At 44.4% G+C, this 13,996-nt stretch overlaps 1 protein-coding gene across 1 annotated transcript in view; it reads right to left on the bottom strand.

Annotated features, from left to right (window-relative positions):
- Window positions 1-13,996, bottom strand: part of AGO3 (Argonaute 3) — a 431,904-nt gene that overhangs the window by 187,842 nt on the left and 230,066 nt on the right. The window contains exon 10 of the mRNA XM_068374249.1: window positions 9,470-9,635. Coding sequence (XP_068230350.1) covers window positions 9,470-9,635 — 166 coding nt within the window. The remainder of the gene's footprint in view (window positions 1-9,469; window positions 9,636-13,996) is intronic.

Here is a 13,996-nt window from a genome sequence, read left to right on the forward strand (position 1 = left end):
CAGTGTGGTTGTTTGAGTAGTCTGCGCCGTGGGAGAAGCCCTCCCGGGAGTTCCGTCAGGGAAAGCAGAGGGTCCAGAAACCGTTCTGCGCATAGTCCCAGTGGAGCTCTCCCATTGAAAGGTTGACAGACAACCTGGTCTTGTTGAGACCCATTGTCCACAGACAAAAAGGAGGGAAGACGCAGGCGTCGAAGTTGTCCCACCATCACCGGAATGCATCTTGCCAGAGTCTCGGGGTCTGAGACTGGGGGGAAGAACAGTGGAAGCTTGAGGTTCCAAGCTGTCGCGATCAGGTCCCCCAGACCAGGGCTTGCAGGTTACCCAAGGTCAAAGACCCCCAGGTACACTCTCTCTACGAGGCTCTGCTCGGATAGTCGGAGAGAGCCGATGGTGGTATTGAGAGAATCTCAATCATCCCGGTATCTCTACTGCAAGATGTGAAGGTGTGAAAATGCGTCCCCTGCTGGTTAGAATACGCCAGAATCATGAAGTCGACGCGCACGGGGCGACTCGGCAGGAGCTGTAGGATCTGTAGAGGGGCCAGACTAAGGCCCCTAAGCTGCCTGAATGATGGAGAGGTATCCTTCAGGTCTTGACCATAGGCCTGGACCGGAACATGGCCCCCCCCCCCCTTTCCTTTGACGAGTCCGAGAACAGCATCAAGAATGTGGGGAAAGGACGAGAATATCCACTATCATCAAGAGGCTCCATAGGTCAACACCCATTGCAGGTCTAATAGCTCCGCTGGTCCCATAGGGGACAGGAAGTCCGGTTAAACATTGCCTGAAGCCACCGGAACTTGGACCGCCCCACATGGAACTTATCCTGAGGCGATCGTTCGGACTATAGACGGGTCAATGAGGAAAGGAGAACTAGGAAATGTTCCAAGGTAGGGCTGAAAGCTCTGCTTGACTGAGAACAGGTACTGCGACTCTCCTCAGTCTTGCCACAGTCAACTGAAAGGAAGGCTCGGAGGATGTGGTAACAGAATCTGGCATCCCCAGTTGGTCACCCATCCAAGTACCGACCAGAACCGACGTTGCTTAACCTCGCTGGACGGACGAGAAGCGGGGTTTCCAACGTGGTAAGGCCGTTGACTCAATATCATGGCCAGATACTCCAGATGTTGAGGCAGAGGAAGAAAAGGCTCCAAGCAAAATACCATGAACTCACACTCATGGTAAGCATCCGGAAGCTTGTCCCGGCGCTGAAGAAGGTCAAACCCGAGCCTACCGGAGTTGACCAGCCCTCCAAACAGCAGAGGAGGCGGAAGCCTGCACCTGAGCAGCCATGAGGAAGGCAGGGAGAGTTCTCTGGGGAAAAAAACCTGCTATGCCACGGCGGGATAGCCACACTGCATCATAAGCAGGAATACTTGCAGTCTAGGCTGAATTTGACGAGCTCCCAGGAAGATGGATGGAATGGAAACTGAAAGTACCCGTCCTTCCGATCCAGGGTTTAAGGAGTCCTGTCACCTCGTTACCAGTCTGATCGATTCTGCTGTTCTACGCTGGCCGAAGTTTGTTCGACAAACTTGATCAGGACTGAGAGGTCGACTACGGAACTCCCCTCTCAGATCCTTCCTTACAAGAAAGGATTGACTGAAGAGGCCGGGGGTGAAGCCGTCGATGATCCTATGGAAGACCTTCGCCTAAGGTAAGGATCATTCTGCCCAACCGGGCAACTCTTGCTGACGCTATGGCATAGAGGTTCAGAGACACTGAATTCGCTGACAGAGACGGCAGGCGCGATATCCTTGGCTGATCACAGAGATTGTGCGGGAATGGGCATCGGGAAGCTGTCATTCGGATGAGTAACCTTAAGCATCCTCCCAGCGAAAAACCTGCAATCCTAGAGTTCGTGAACTCTGCCGCTCCTTTTAGGACTATGCCCCCCCGGGGGAGCCTCCCGTGCCATCTGTTCCTGACAGGAGGAAACTGCAATTGGACACCTTGTCCCAGTTGTCGTAGCCGATAACTTAGGCCGACGTGGTTGAAAGAAAAGGGCCCTGGGGCCCTGCAGAGTCTGGAAGGAGTGAAAACGTAAGTCGATTTCCTCCGCACAGCCGCTGTCTAAGTCTCTATCCTTGGGCACAAACAAACTCTTCTCAAGGATGGAAGGGTGTCTGAGGTCGTCGACCTCCACAGATGAGACCCCCCAAAGGAGGCCCTCAGTCAGCGCGTCCAGATGGTACAACATCGAGCTTGTCCGCAAGTTAGATACTTAACGACAAAAGGCCAAGGTGCCTGAGCTCGAGAGGAGGAAAGTACCCATGATCTTCCTGTAGCTTCCTTGAACCAAACCTCGGGCCGTAACCGAGGAGGGAAAGGACCTGGTAAGCCCCCAGAGGAAGGGGTAAGCAGTCACCCCTTGTCCGATGGAGAAATCTTGAACGGAAAGCCCCCCCGCCAAAAATCCTTCCAGGGAATGACGGGGAAGGGCTAACCCAGGTTCTGGAAAGGGGAGTGTTGCTCAGATCTCCCTGAAGTTTCTCCTATTCTTGCAAGTGCCATGCTCTGCGTTTACGGGGTGAGGCCGTGTTCTGGAAATACGCTCCAGAAGAACTCGCCAGGCTGGCCATGCTGCAAAAACCCCATTAGTAATCGTGGTCGCAATCACCCTGGAGCTCGCGCGATGGTAATTCAAAGATTAGCGCGTGGGCGAACGTGGAAGCGCCCATGCGCGGCAACGCAGGAACGCAAACGAAGGTGAGCGAAGGAGCGCGAGCGTGGTAGGAAGGGCGAGAGCTGGTGGTCGGCGAGCGATAACCCATAGACGAGCAATGGATACTGCAAGAAATAAGCCGACATTTGTGCGAAGAAACACTGTAGGTTCGAGCGACGGAACACCGTCGGTTCGCGCGACGGAACACCGTCCGTCCACGCATTGGGAAACCGTTGGTTCGCACGCGGGCGAACATTGGAGAGCATGGGCGCGGACGCGCATGAGCGTGGGCGTGTTGGCACGTGGGCGTGTGGGCGTGTGGGCGTGCAGGCGAATGATCGCGCGGGCGCACAGGCGAGCGGTCGCGCAGGCGAGCGGTCGCGCAGGCGAACGGTCGCGCAGGCGAGCGGTCGCGCAGGCGAACGGTCGCACAGGCGAACAGACGCGCGAGCACGCAGGCGAACGGTAGCGCGGGCGCGCAGCCGAGCAGGCGCGCGGGCGAGCGGGCGCGCGGGCGAGCAGTCGCGCGGGGCGAGCGGTCGCGCGGGCGAGCGGTCGCGCGGGCGAGCGGTCGCGCGGGCGAGCGGTCGCGCGGGCGAGCGGTCGCGCGGGCGAGCGGTCGCGCGGGCGAGCGGTTGCGCGGGCGGGAAGGCGAGCGGTCGCGAGGGCGGGCAGGCGAATGAGCGCGAGTCCGAGGCGACGAGCGCAAGCGTTAGCGCGATGGCGAGGAAACGCACTGCCGTGTGGGCGAGGAAGACCGCTGGCGATATGGATCAACAGGCGATCGGTGGTGAGCTGGTGAGCGCTAACGCGCAGGTTGGCGATGGCGCGTTGTGGCATGCCGACGCGATGGCGATCCGCATGCGCAGGTGGGCGGTCGTGCGAGGGCGAGCCGCTTCCGCAGGTGGGCGGTCGCGCGAGGGCGAGCCGCTTCCGCAGGTGGGCGGTCGCGCGAGGGCGAGCCGCATCCGCAGGTGGGCGGTCGCGCGAGGGCGAGCCGCATCCGCAGGTGGGCGGTCGCGCGAGGGCGAGCCGCATCCGCAGGTGGGCGGTCGCAGGTGGGCGGTCGCGCGAGGGCGAGCCGCATCCGCAGGTGGGGGGTCGCGCGAGGGCGAGCCGCATCCGCAGGTGGGGGGTCGCGCGAGGGCGAGCCGCATCCGCAGGTGGGGGGTCGCGCGAGGGCGAGCCGCATCCGCAGGTGGGGGGCCGCGCGAGGGCGAGCCGCATCCGCAGGTGGGGGGTCGCGCGAGGGCGAGCCGCATCCGCAGGTGGGCGGTCGCGCGGGGGCGAGCCGCATCCGCAGGTGGGCGGTCGCGCGGGGGCGAGCCGCATCCGCAGGTGGGCGGTCGCGCGAGGGCGAGCAGCATCCGCAGGTGGGCGGTCGCGCGAGGGCGAGCAGCATCCGCAGGTGGGCGGTCGCGCAAGGGCGAGCAGCATCCGCAGGTGGGCGGTCGCGCAAGGGCGAGCAGCATCCGCAGGTGGGCGGTCGCGCAAGGGCGAGCAGCATCCGCAGGTGGGCGGTCGCGCAAGGGCGAGCAGCATCCGCAGGTGGGCGGTCGCGCGAGGGCGAGCAGCATGCGCAGGTGAGCTAGTAGCTGGCGAACCATGTTCCTTCAGAAGTGTTGGAGAACGTTGGGGTGCCGGCTGTAACACACGCGGGCGATCCGGAGATCACCGAGAAACAGGTGATCGCTGGCGAGCTTTTGATCGCTGGCGAGCTGATGATCGCTGACGAGCAGAATGCAACGCGTGGAAGCCTGCGCATAGAAGAAGAGTCCTTGACCCCGACCTGAACCAAAGTTCTAGATCGCGAGGGCGAACGTGGGCGCAGAGGGCGCGTAACAAGAACCAACAGGAACAGCAGGGATGATCATCATGAGAGCGCTGATGAGCAGGAGAGCGCCTGTGCGCTAACACTGAGCAGGAGCAGGAGAGAACACAGCAGAAGGGCGTGCAGGGGAACCCTGACACGCAAGGGAAGAACCCCCGTGGGAGGCAACCCTTTGCCCCGAAGGGATCGTTGTCCGTCGGGAGACTGATGACCGTCGGAAAACCGTTGTCTGTCCGCCGGGAGACTGATGTCCGTCGGAAGAACGTTGTCCGTCGGGAAGACCGTTGCCCGTCGGAAGACGAGATCAGACTGCTGTCCATCTGCACTAAGGCGGAAGATCAAGAAAAAGGAGTAGTAGGCTGCAAACGGAGATTCAAAAGGTGCCTCTTAGCACCCTTATAGGGAGATGAGAGGCCCTTACAACGAGGCGGACTGTGGGCCTTACAGCGGGGGAGGCCAACAGCAACAGCAACAGAAGAATCCTCAAAAGAGGAGTCTCTATGAGTGTACTCTCTCGCGAACGAAAGAGATACACTTCGTAGAAGAAACTGGTCAGCCAGTGACCTAAAAGGAGCAATCCTCCGAAGAGGAGCTCCTGCAGTTGCCCAGTCTCTTGAGCGAAACTGCAGGTGTGATCGCTCAGCACCAAGAGCATAGTCGCACGAAAAAAAGGCAAGAGAAGAACCCCCAAAAGGGGAAAAACTCAAGCCTGGACAGGAAAAACTTCCCTCGGAAGGAAAGTTACCCGCCCAAGCAGGCAAGCTTCCTTTGAGTTCTAAAATGAACTGGAGAGCTGTCCGTCGTCACGGGAGTACTTCCAGTAGAAGGAGACACACCCCTGACGAAAATACAAGGGGGGAGGCAGCAACAGCCGAATCCCCAGGACTCAACAAGACAGCTCACACCGTTGCCATATTACAGAAACGAACTAGATCGGTAATTGTAAAAAAATAAAACAAAAAACATTAGTACACATTCATTCCCCCGGGAAGGCTCCGAAGAGGAATCCCGAGGGAAAGGAAACAAGAATTACACAACAGGCACGTGCCCTCACAACCACTTACACTCACGGAAGGACAGCTGTAACCAAAACAGAATTATAACAATTATAATTATGTAACTATGTAATTATGTAATTTAAAAATGAATGAACACTAAAGAAAGAACGAAAACCCCGAAAGGAATCGTTCTACAAGCTGAAAAAAAAAAAAAAACAACTACAATTAGATTCATAAACTAATTGAGACAAACGTACGGCGTAGCAACCCCCCCACACGGAAAGGAAGCTACAAGGGCGTAGTAACACGTAGTAAAAAGGGTGAAAGACCTCAAGAGAGAGAGAGAGAAAGACATAAGTCAAACTCGATCGCCACCCATAAAATTACGTCGTGGTGGCCTAACTGCCGAGGACTCCACGTAGATATCGTACACTACACACACAACTCTGAAAAGGAAACTTACTGATTTCTATACAGTGAACCCTCGCTACTTCGCGGTTCGACCATCGCGGATTCACCACTTCGCGGATTTTTTTCATAACGCATGTATTTACATATATCGCGGATTTTCCGGAAATTTCGAAAATACCGCGATGTGACCGATGGTACGAGATAGGAGAAAGTAAGGAAAATTGAATCATGATTGATTTTCAATATAAATGAAACTTTGAGGAGCAACAAAGATATCATTTGTTAGAGAGATAGAGAGAGGTAAGGAATGGGAGGTAATGAAAAGTAGCCCACAGAGAGAGAGAGAGAGAGAGAGAGAGAGAGAGAGAGAGAGTGTGTGTGTGTGTGTGTTGTTTTAAATGTAATAAACAAAAAAATTTTATAGGTTATAACACATTAGTGCTTATGTAATATCAACTGTATACTGTAGACGGTTTGAATAAGTTAAGAAATGGTATAAACGATACTTTGTTAGTGTATTCGTACACTCTCATGAGCGGCAGCTAGATGTCAGCTGATCTAATCACAGCCAAAAGTAAAACAAAAAGAAGTAAAAAATACTCGATTTTTAAAACACACCCGAAATTTAAAAACAAAAGGTACATGCTTTCTTAATGTGCAATTAACTATTTAAAGAGTAGCAATTTTCTAGAATAAAATGATGTTTCCCAAAAAATAGTGGTTTGCTGATGAAATCGGATGCCGTATTTTTAGCAACGATTGAAATGGATGTAAACTCGGCATATTTTTTTCATTTCATATTTAATTGAAACTAAGAAAACTAATTTTAGTTTCTTCATCTAAATGTAAGTATTGTATACCACGGAGAGAGAGAGAGAGAGAGAGAGAGAGAGAGAGAGAGAGAGAGAGAGAGAGAGAGAGAGAGAGAGAGAGAGAGAGAGAGAATGAATCAGCTGTTGTAATTGAATGGCTTGTTTTTGTTTCGTAAGAATTTCATCGCCACGACTATAACAACAACATACTGTACTGAACTTTACAGTATTATACAGACTACTGTAATATGATAAAGTAAAATATTTGTAATAACCTATTTTATTTGAAATGGGGCTATTTTTTTTTTGTTTAAAATTTACCTTTACGTACGTAAAACAATCTCTCTCTCTCTCTCTCTCTCTCTCTCTCTCTCTCTCTCTCTCTCTCATAAATTGTTTTCTTGCTTTGCTACGTATGTATGATTTTATGTAGATACGGTAAATAATATTTGTAATAACATATTTTCTAAAAGCTTTTACTGTAATATCATTATTTATCACTTTCATCATGCGCGTTGAATGCCTTCGTTTGTTTACTGAGCGTACTTTATTACGCCGTCGTTTCAGGCGGCGTCATAAAGATAAACATTTATTTTGGAAGTCCTAAGAAAAATTAAGTAAAACATTGGTAATAACAAAATCAACATACTGTACTGAATAATCAATATAATCGATGCAAAAACTAACCTATACACAGATGTGTAAATGCGTTTGTTTCTTCATTATGATCAGAGATAAACGTAAACAAAACATTGGTTGCCATTTTTTATCGTGCTTTTTAGCGTGTTTAGGAAACGCATGATATAAAATCGCCTTTAATATTTGTGCCTGTTTTAGTTTAGGGTACTGTAGTACATGCATTAAGTGTTCTGTACATTAAAGGGTAGTTTGTTAACAGTACTACGTACAAGGGAAGGTTTTAAAAGTCTGAATATACATGTTAAATAAATACGTAAATATGGTGTCACTACTTCGCGGATTTTCACCTATCGCGGCCGGGTCTGGAACCTATCTACCGCGATAAACGAGGGTTCACTGTACTCAAATATATATACAAACATGAAAACATGTTTACATATATACTGAGTAAATGAAAAGTAAGCAATTAAGTAAAGACAAAACAAACAATGGCTGCCAAGAGAGGACCAAGACAGAAACGTCTGTCACAGTCCGAGCCAAAAGTGAAAGTGAGCATTCATCTGTGCGAGGGGGGGGGGGGGTAGCTGGCTACCACTCCCCTACCCCCCGCTAACTAGCGCAGGGTAATACACCCTCGTTAAATTCTAATGGCTCGCCATTTCAGCTGCGCTAAAAGGTAAACCCTCTGTAAATAGCGTGGTTTGTATTTCGGTTACGGAACAACTAAAAATTATGAAGATTCTAAAAAAAAGGGTTTGGAAGTATTGGCATTCACACGAAATAAGCAAAAAGGTTATAAGCCAAACGAAGACATTTTAAAAGGAACCGGGGAATGATGGGAGATACTTAAATGTGAAAAGAAAACTTGGAATATTGTAGACGATAATTTCTATGAAGAGTTCTAAAGCACTTGAAAAGTCCTACAAAATTAGACTTGGTGACCATATTGTATACAGTTCTGCAGTGGAAACAACAGTATTGTTGTAGAGAAAAAACTGCTTTTCATTGATATGGGGCCAAAAATCTACACCTAATGAAAAGGGAATCGAGACACACTAAATAATGTGCATATTTAGGTCTTATGTGGTCTCATGTTTTGTTTAAAAGTTTTGAGTCCATACTGTACCTGGATGTTTTATGAAAGATACTGATAGTTATGTTTGAACCAAGTGGACAGGAGAAGGATGAATTGTAATCTTCATATTCGTAGATTCATTAAGACATAGATGTAACTGGCGATGGGGTAGAAAGGTAATGTACAGAAATCTCTGATCAAATCACCTTTAAGTATAAAATATTACTTGCTTATATTTCAATGCCTTTTGCTTGTTCTCAGGACACAATTGTAAGACCTTGGGGGCTAGATTATTTCAACTCGTACAAAATTATTTGTGGATGATTTAAAAGCATTGGTACAATGCACTTTCTCAGGCATTCATTACCATTTTTAATGCTGAATCAGGAACTGACCCTTCTACAATATCTGAATTCCATTATCTATTACTATTTAGTGCTATTGTTTAATAAATCAACAATAACATACAGTTATCAGCAACTCAGGTTGTCTAAGACAGCTTCAAGATAAAAGTTAAAGCATCTCTTTCTCTTTCTCTTTAATTAAAGAACTAATTCATTTCAGGCAGAATAATAATGAAATTAGAATTTATATAACTTTCTTATCTAAGATATTAATTTAATTTTATAAAATAGAAAGCTCCTTAAAGTTACCATTACATGATAATATAAGATCGACTTAATAAATACTGTATTATTATCATTATTACTAGCAAAGCTACACCCTAGTTGGAAAAGCAGGATGCTACAAGCACAAGGGTTCCACCAGGGAAAAATACCATCTCATAACCATACTCTTACCAACATTAACTCTCAACTTCCTTCTGACATAGCCTTCCAAGCTGTTGTCACTAATCAACACAGCTCCAGCAAGCCTGCAACTAATGCAGTATCATCTGCAAGCAACAACTGATTAACCTCCCACTCATGAACACACGTCTATTGGTTTCAATCCTCGACCAAGCATTCAAGCATTCACCTCTCTTACAGCTTCTTCAACAAACAGCAATACTTTAACAATAAAATAGACACTTCCTTACCTCCTCACCACTTCTATTGGTAAAAGTTGACTCTGCATTCTGATCAAAAACGATATCATCAATCCTATATGTTTGGTTATTGTACCTCGTTAGTACAATTGCTCCAACTAATTCTTTAGAAACCTGGTCTTTAAAATTCCCTCGCTGAGCATTATGTATGTTGGACCTGCAAAAATAACTCTACAGTATTACTATTATCACACACAGTAAACTTCTAACCACAGAATATTTTATTCTGTATGAAAAAAAGATATGATAAGTCTATCAAATGATGGTGTCAATGACCCTAGATGTCAGGATGTAAGAAAACTTTAAATCAATCAATCAATCAATCAAATGAACAATTCTGCAAATTGACATCTTCAACATGCTATTTCTTCCCGAGGCTAAAATTTCTGTAGCTTTATATCGAAGATAATTCACAAAACAATTATGCAGTTATATTGAAAATACTCAAACTATAAAATGATGAGTTCAATCTACTAGAAAGATTATAATCCATAATTCTTTTTTGATTAGATAGAAAAAAACTAGCAAGAAATATATTTCTTGAACGAATGAAAATTTGCTTGCTCATACACCTGTTAATCTAACAAAGACTTCTTAATGCATTATGTTCAATATGATCAGTTGTCACTTTTAATAATTGTTTGTGCTTGCTAAGGAGACAATAGATCCAAGATATTTGCAGACATTTGGAGCAATTCTCATAACCTATTAAGGAGAGTGACCTTGTCCCACTGAAAATTTTCTATTTTGGTGTCATTTCTATGTAACCTATTTTTTGTTTCTTAACCGATTTTCATAATTTGTAAACCATTTTATAGACAATTTTATTAGCTAAATTCCTTCTATAAAATTTTAGAATATAAAATTTCCTATCTTTTCATATCTAAACAGTAAATATTCATCCGTAAACAAAGTAGTTGTTTACATTGTTTTCTAGAAATTGTCTGATTAACTTTATTAAGGGTTACTTTGGGGAGTTAAAAAGGTAATTATACCTCACCACTACGGATCATAATGACAATCATCATATTTCATTGTTATCTATTAAGAAGTGGTATGCACCACCCTTCAAATTCAGAAATATATATGCTAAACACACCAAATGCCTATACAGTACATTAGACATAGCTAGAGTAATATATTCTTGTCTACTAACTTTTTGGGAAAATTTTACTCTTCATGTATACTTAGCTGTCAGCTCCAATACTTTATACATGTTTTAAGATAAATATAAAAAGAATTATATATATCTATATAAATGAGCAGACAAAATCATACTGGCTTCTTCCCCCCATTTTTTTTTTTGCAATCGGCTGAATATGATTTAGTATACCGAATATAATTTAGTATACATAAGTATGGGGTTTTAGTCGTAATTTCCCTCAACACTGGGGATTATAAGATCATGTCATACATTTACTATGCAGTGGTGAGCCCCTTCCTCAAATCTCAAAATATATACGCTATAAGTATCAAATGGCCACACTAGTAAGAAAGTACTAGCATAATATTTTCATGTTTTCGTATTTACAGGGCAAATTTACTTTCCGTCTGACGCTTTTTCACCGGTGAGTACAACTTTAACATAAGAGAATAGCAAATATATAAATGAATAAAAAAGAAATTTGATAAATATAATAAAGAAAAATGTAACATATGTCTTTTCCAAACAGGTTAAAAATTTAAACGTTAATTTTCAGCAATGATGAAAGAAAATGGTTCACAGGAAGTTTTTGGGAGACTAAGATAAGTATCTTTACCTCAAATTCTCGAAGAAAAATCTATTATTCACGTAAACTGATAAGAGAAGGGTTGCGCAAGCGACTGGATGCTTTTATGTAAATATAAGAAAAGGATGCTTTGAAATAAAACAAATTGTTTTATTAAAAACTACCAATTTTTAATAATTTGTGTCTTTCCTAGCAATACAAACCCGAGTCATTTATAAGGGGATTACTGCTAATCATGTTTTCTACAACTGGCCAATTAACTATTTGGTTTAATTACACCATGGTTCATTGCTGAGCAACAATGACACATGTACATGGAGCAAGAGGATTCCTGCTCACATCATCATCTCGCAACACTCACCTGGTAAAAGACTTGTGGGGCGGTTAAGGTGGGAACTTTGGTAAAGGACTCTGGTTTGTTTAGGCAAGGAAAATAAAAATTGTACTAAATATTTGATGTTTATTCCTATGAGGATACAAACTTCTGGGTCATTTATATGGGCAGTCTATCTTAGGAGGGAGGAAGTCTCAGTGAAGTTAAGAGGAATACCCTCCCTCTCTGAAAGATCCAATTACTATAAGTAACAGGAAGAGATCAACATGAATCGTCAGTGGACAGTGTAGCTAGCTCGTAAAGAGATAAGGCTGAACTTCCAATTCTTCCTCGGAGTGAAGTCTTCGAGAAGTTGAGAGGTAAACCCATCCTCTCTGATACAATTACTATAAGCAATAGCAAGAGATCAACATGGATCACCAAAGAACAGAGTAGCTGGCTCATAAAGAGGCAAGGCTGCATGTTCAAATGTAAAAATGTAATCTTTGCCAGAGGTGAAGTGGTATGAACATGAAGTGTTATTTAATAAAACTGCAATTTCAGTACTTTATATCATAAAATACTTGAAAAACTGAGGCATTCTTACTTGCATTAGGGTGAAAACCAATGACAGGTTTCAAGTCCAATCAAGATCACTATCAGCCTTCGTGTTCATCATACCTATTAAAGCCGAGAATAAATATGCTAGAACTGGTAAGCGTCCTGTGAGAGCTGCCAGTTAGGTTACTTGTTGCAGAAGGTGACCAGCAACCTGTGTTATCTTTAATGTAATTGCCTGTAAAGGTGGGTTTTCTCTTTCATCCATCAGCTTCAAGGACTTGTAATATCAAGAGCTTTCGCAGAATGCTGAGGTTGTGGCAAGCCCACATGTATCATGCGCTTGAGGGAGGGGGGGCCATAGCGATGCTTCCCCTGAGGATATATAGGCTCTCATGATAGCTTCTCTAAATCAGAAAAGTGCTTCTGAATATATTCTTTTGGAAGGCCAGAGTTTATGAACAAAGTGGGGATTGAGGACTAGTACTACTTAGTGGTTTTGCAGAATGCTAAGGTGGCAACAAGCCCAAATGCATCATGGGATCAAGAGTGGTCCCTATTGATGCTTCCCTTGAGAATGCATAGGCTCTCCTGATTGTTTCTTTAAATCAAAGAAGAAAGGGTTTCTGAATACTTTCTTTGGGAGTAATGACAGCTCATGAACAAAAATTGAGTAATATGTCCCAGATAAATATATTATTAGAAAAATAGCACTGCTCTACAAAAAAAGAGTGACTAGTTATTCATTTCATCAGGAACCTCTTTGATAGACAAGATCATGAAAGAGTTAAACTTGAGATCCTTTCCAACTGGAGTCTGGACTATTCCCTGAACCAGAAAAGAGTAAAAATGGGAAGTCCACTGATGCCATCTGATCAAGGGATAGTGAGATTTCCTGTTAGGTCTTGACCAATAGGGTGATTATGTTCAGGATGAAGAACTTCACTCCTGATCTGAGGGCACCAAAAAGAGGGGAATACAGTCTCTCCTTGTGTAGAGGGGTCCAAGCACTGTTCATCAATTGACTTCTTGAAAGGCAATACAGTAGGGTCCCAAATTATGCGAGAATTTGGTCGATCAATGACCTCGTATAAATGAAATATCGCATATTTCGAATCACACAACAAACGGAAATAATTCCATTGGGGCCATGGTAACCAGCAACTTCCCTATTCAAACGTGTTTACTATCCATTTCCAATACTTTCGATGTACTATACTATATTTTTTTTTATGATATAAAATTGGTCTTGTGAATAAATCAAACATTTAATATACTTTAAAGTTCTAATAGATTGAAAAAAGGTTAAAATAACAACCAGGATGGGTGTAAACACCGTATATTTCCCATTATAACATGACCAGAATACAGGCAAATTTTAATGTTTGTCATATTTTTTGTATAAGACAACTGGTGCATAGCAAAACCATCACTCTATAGACTAGCTTTTGTTGAATCATTGAAAATCCAGAATTATCAAAATAAAGGCGATTTTATATCATGCGTTTCCTAAACACGCCAAAAAGCACGATAAAAAACAACCAATGTTTGTTTACGTTTATCTCTGATCATAACGAAGAAACAGACGCATTTACACATCTGTGTAAAGGTTAGTTTTTGTAACGACAGCGATCTTACCAAGTATTGATTGTATGTTGATTTTGTTATTACCAATGTTCTACTTAATTTTTCTTAGAACTTCCAAATAAATGAAATTAATGCCATTTATATAATGTTTTTCGTTATGACGCCGCCTGAAATGGAAACCTTCCATTCGATCATAATAAACAAACGAAGGCATTAAACACGCATGATCAGAGTGATAAATAAGGATATTAAAAGCTTTTAGTAAATATGTTATTACAAATATTATTTACTGTATCTATATAAATTCCTACATACGTAGCTAAGCAAGAA

Source organism: Palaemon carinicauda, chromosome 5, assembly GCF_036898095.1.
Source record: "Palaemon carinicauda isolate YSFRI2023 chromosome 5, ASM3689809v2, whole genome shotgun sequence".
Classification (NCBI taxonomy): Eukaryota; Metazoa; Arthropoda; class Malacostraca; order Decapoda; family Palaemonidae; genus Palaemon; species Palaemon carinicauda.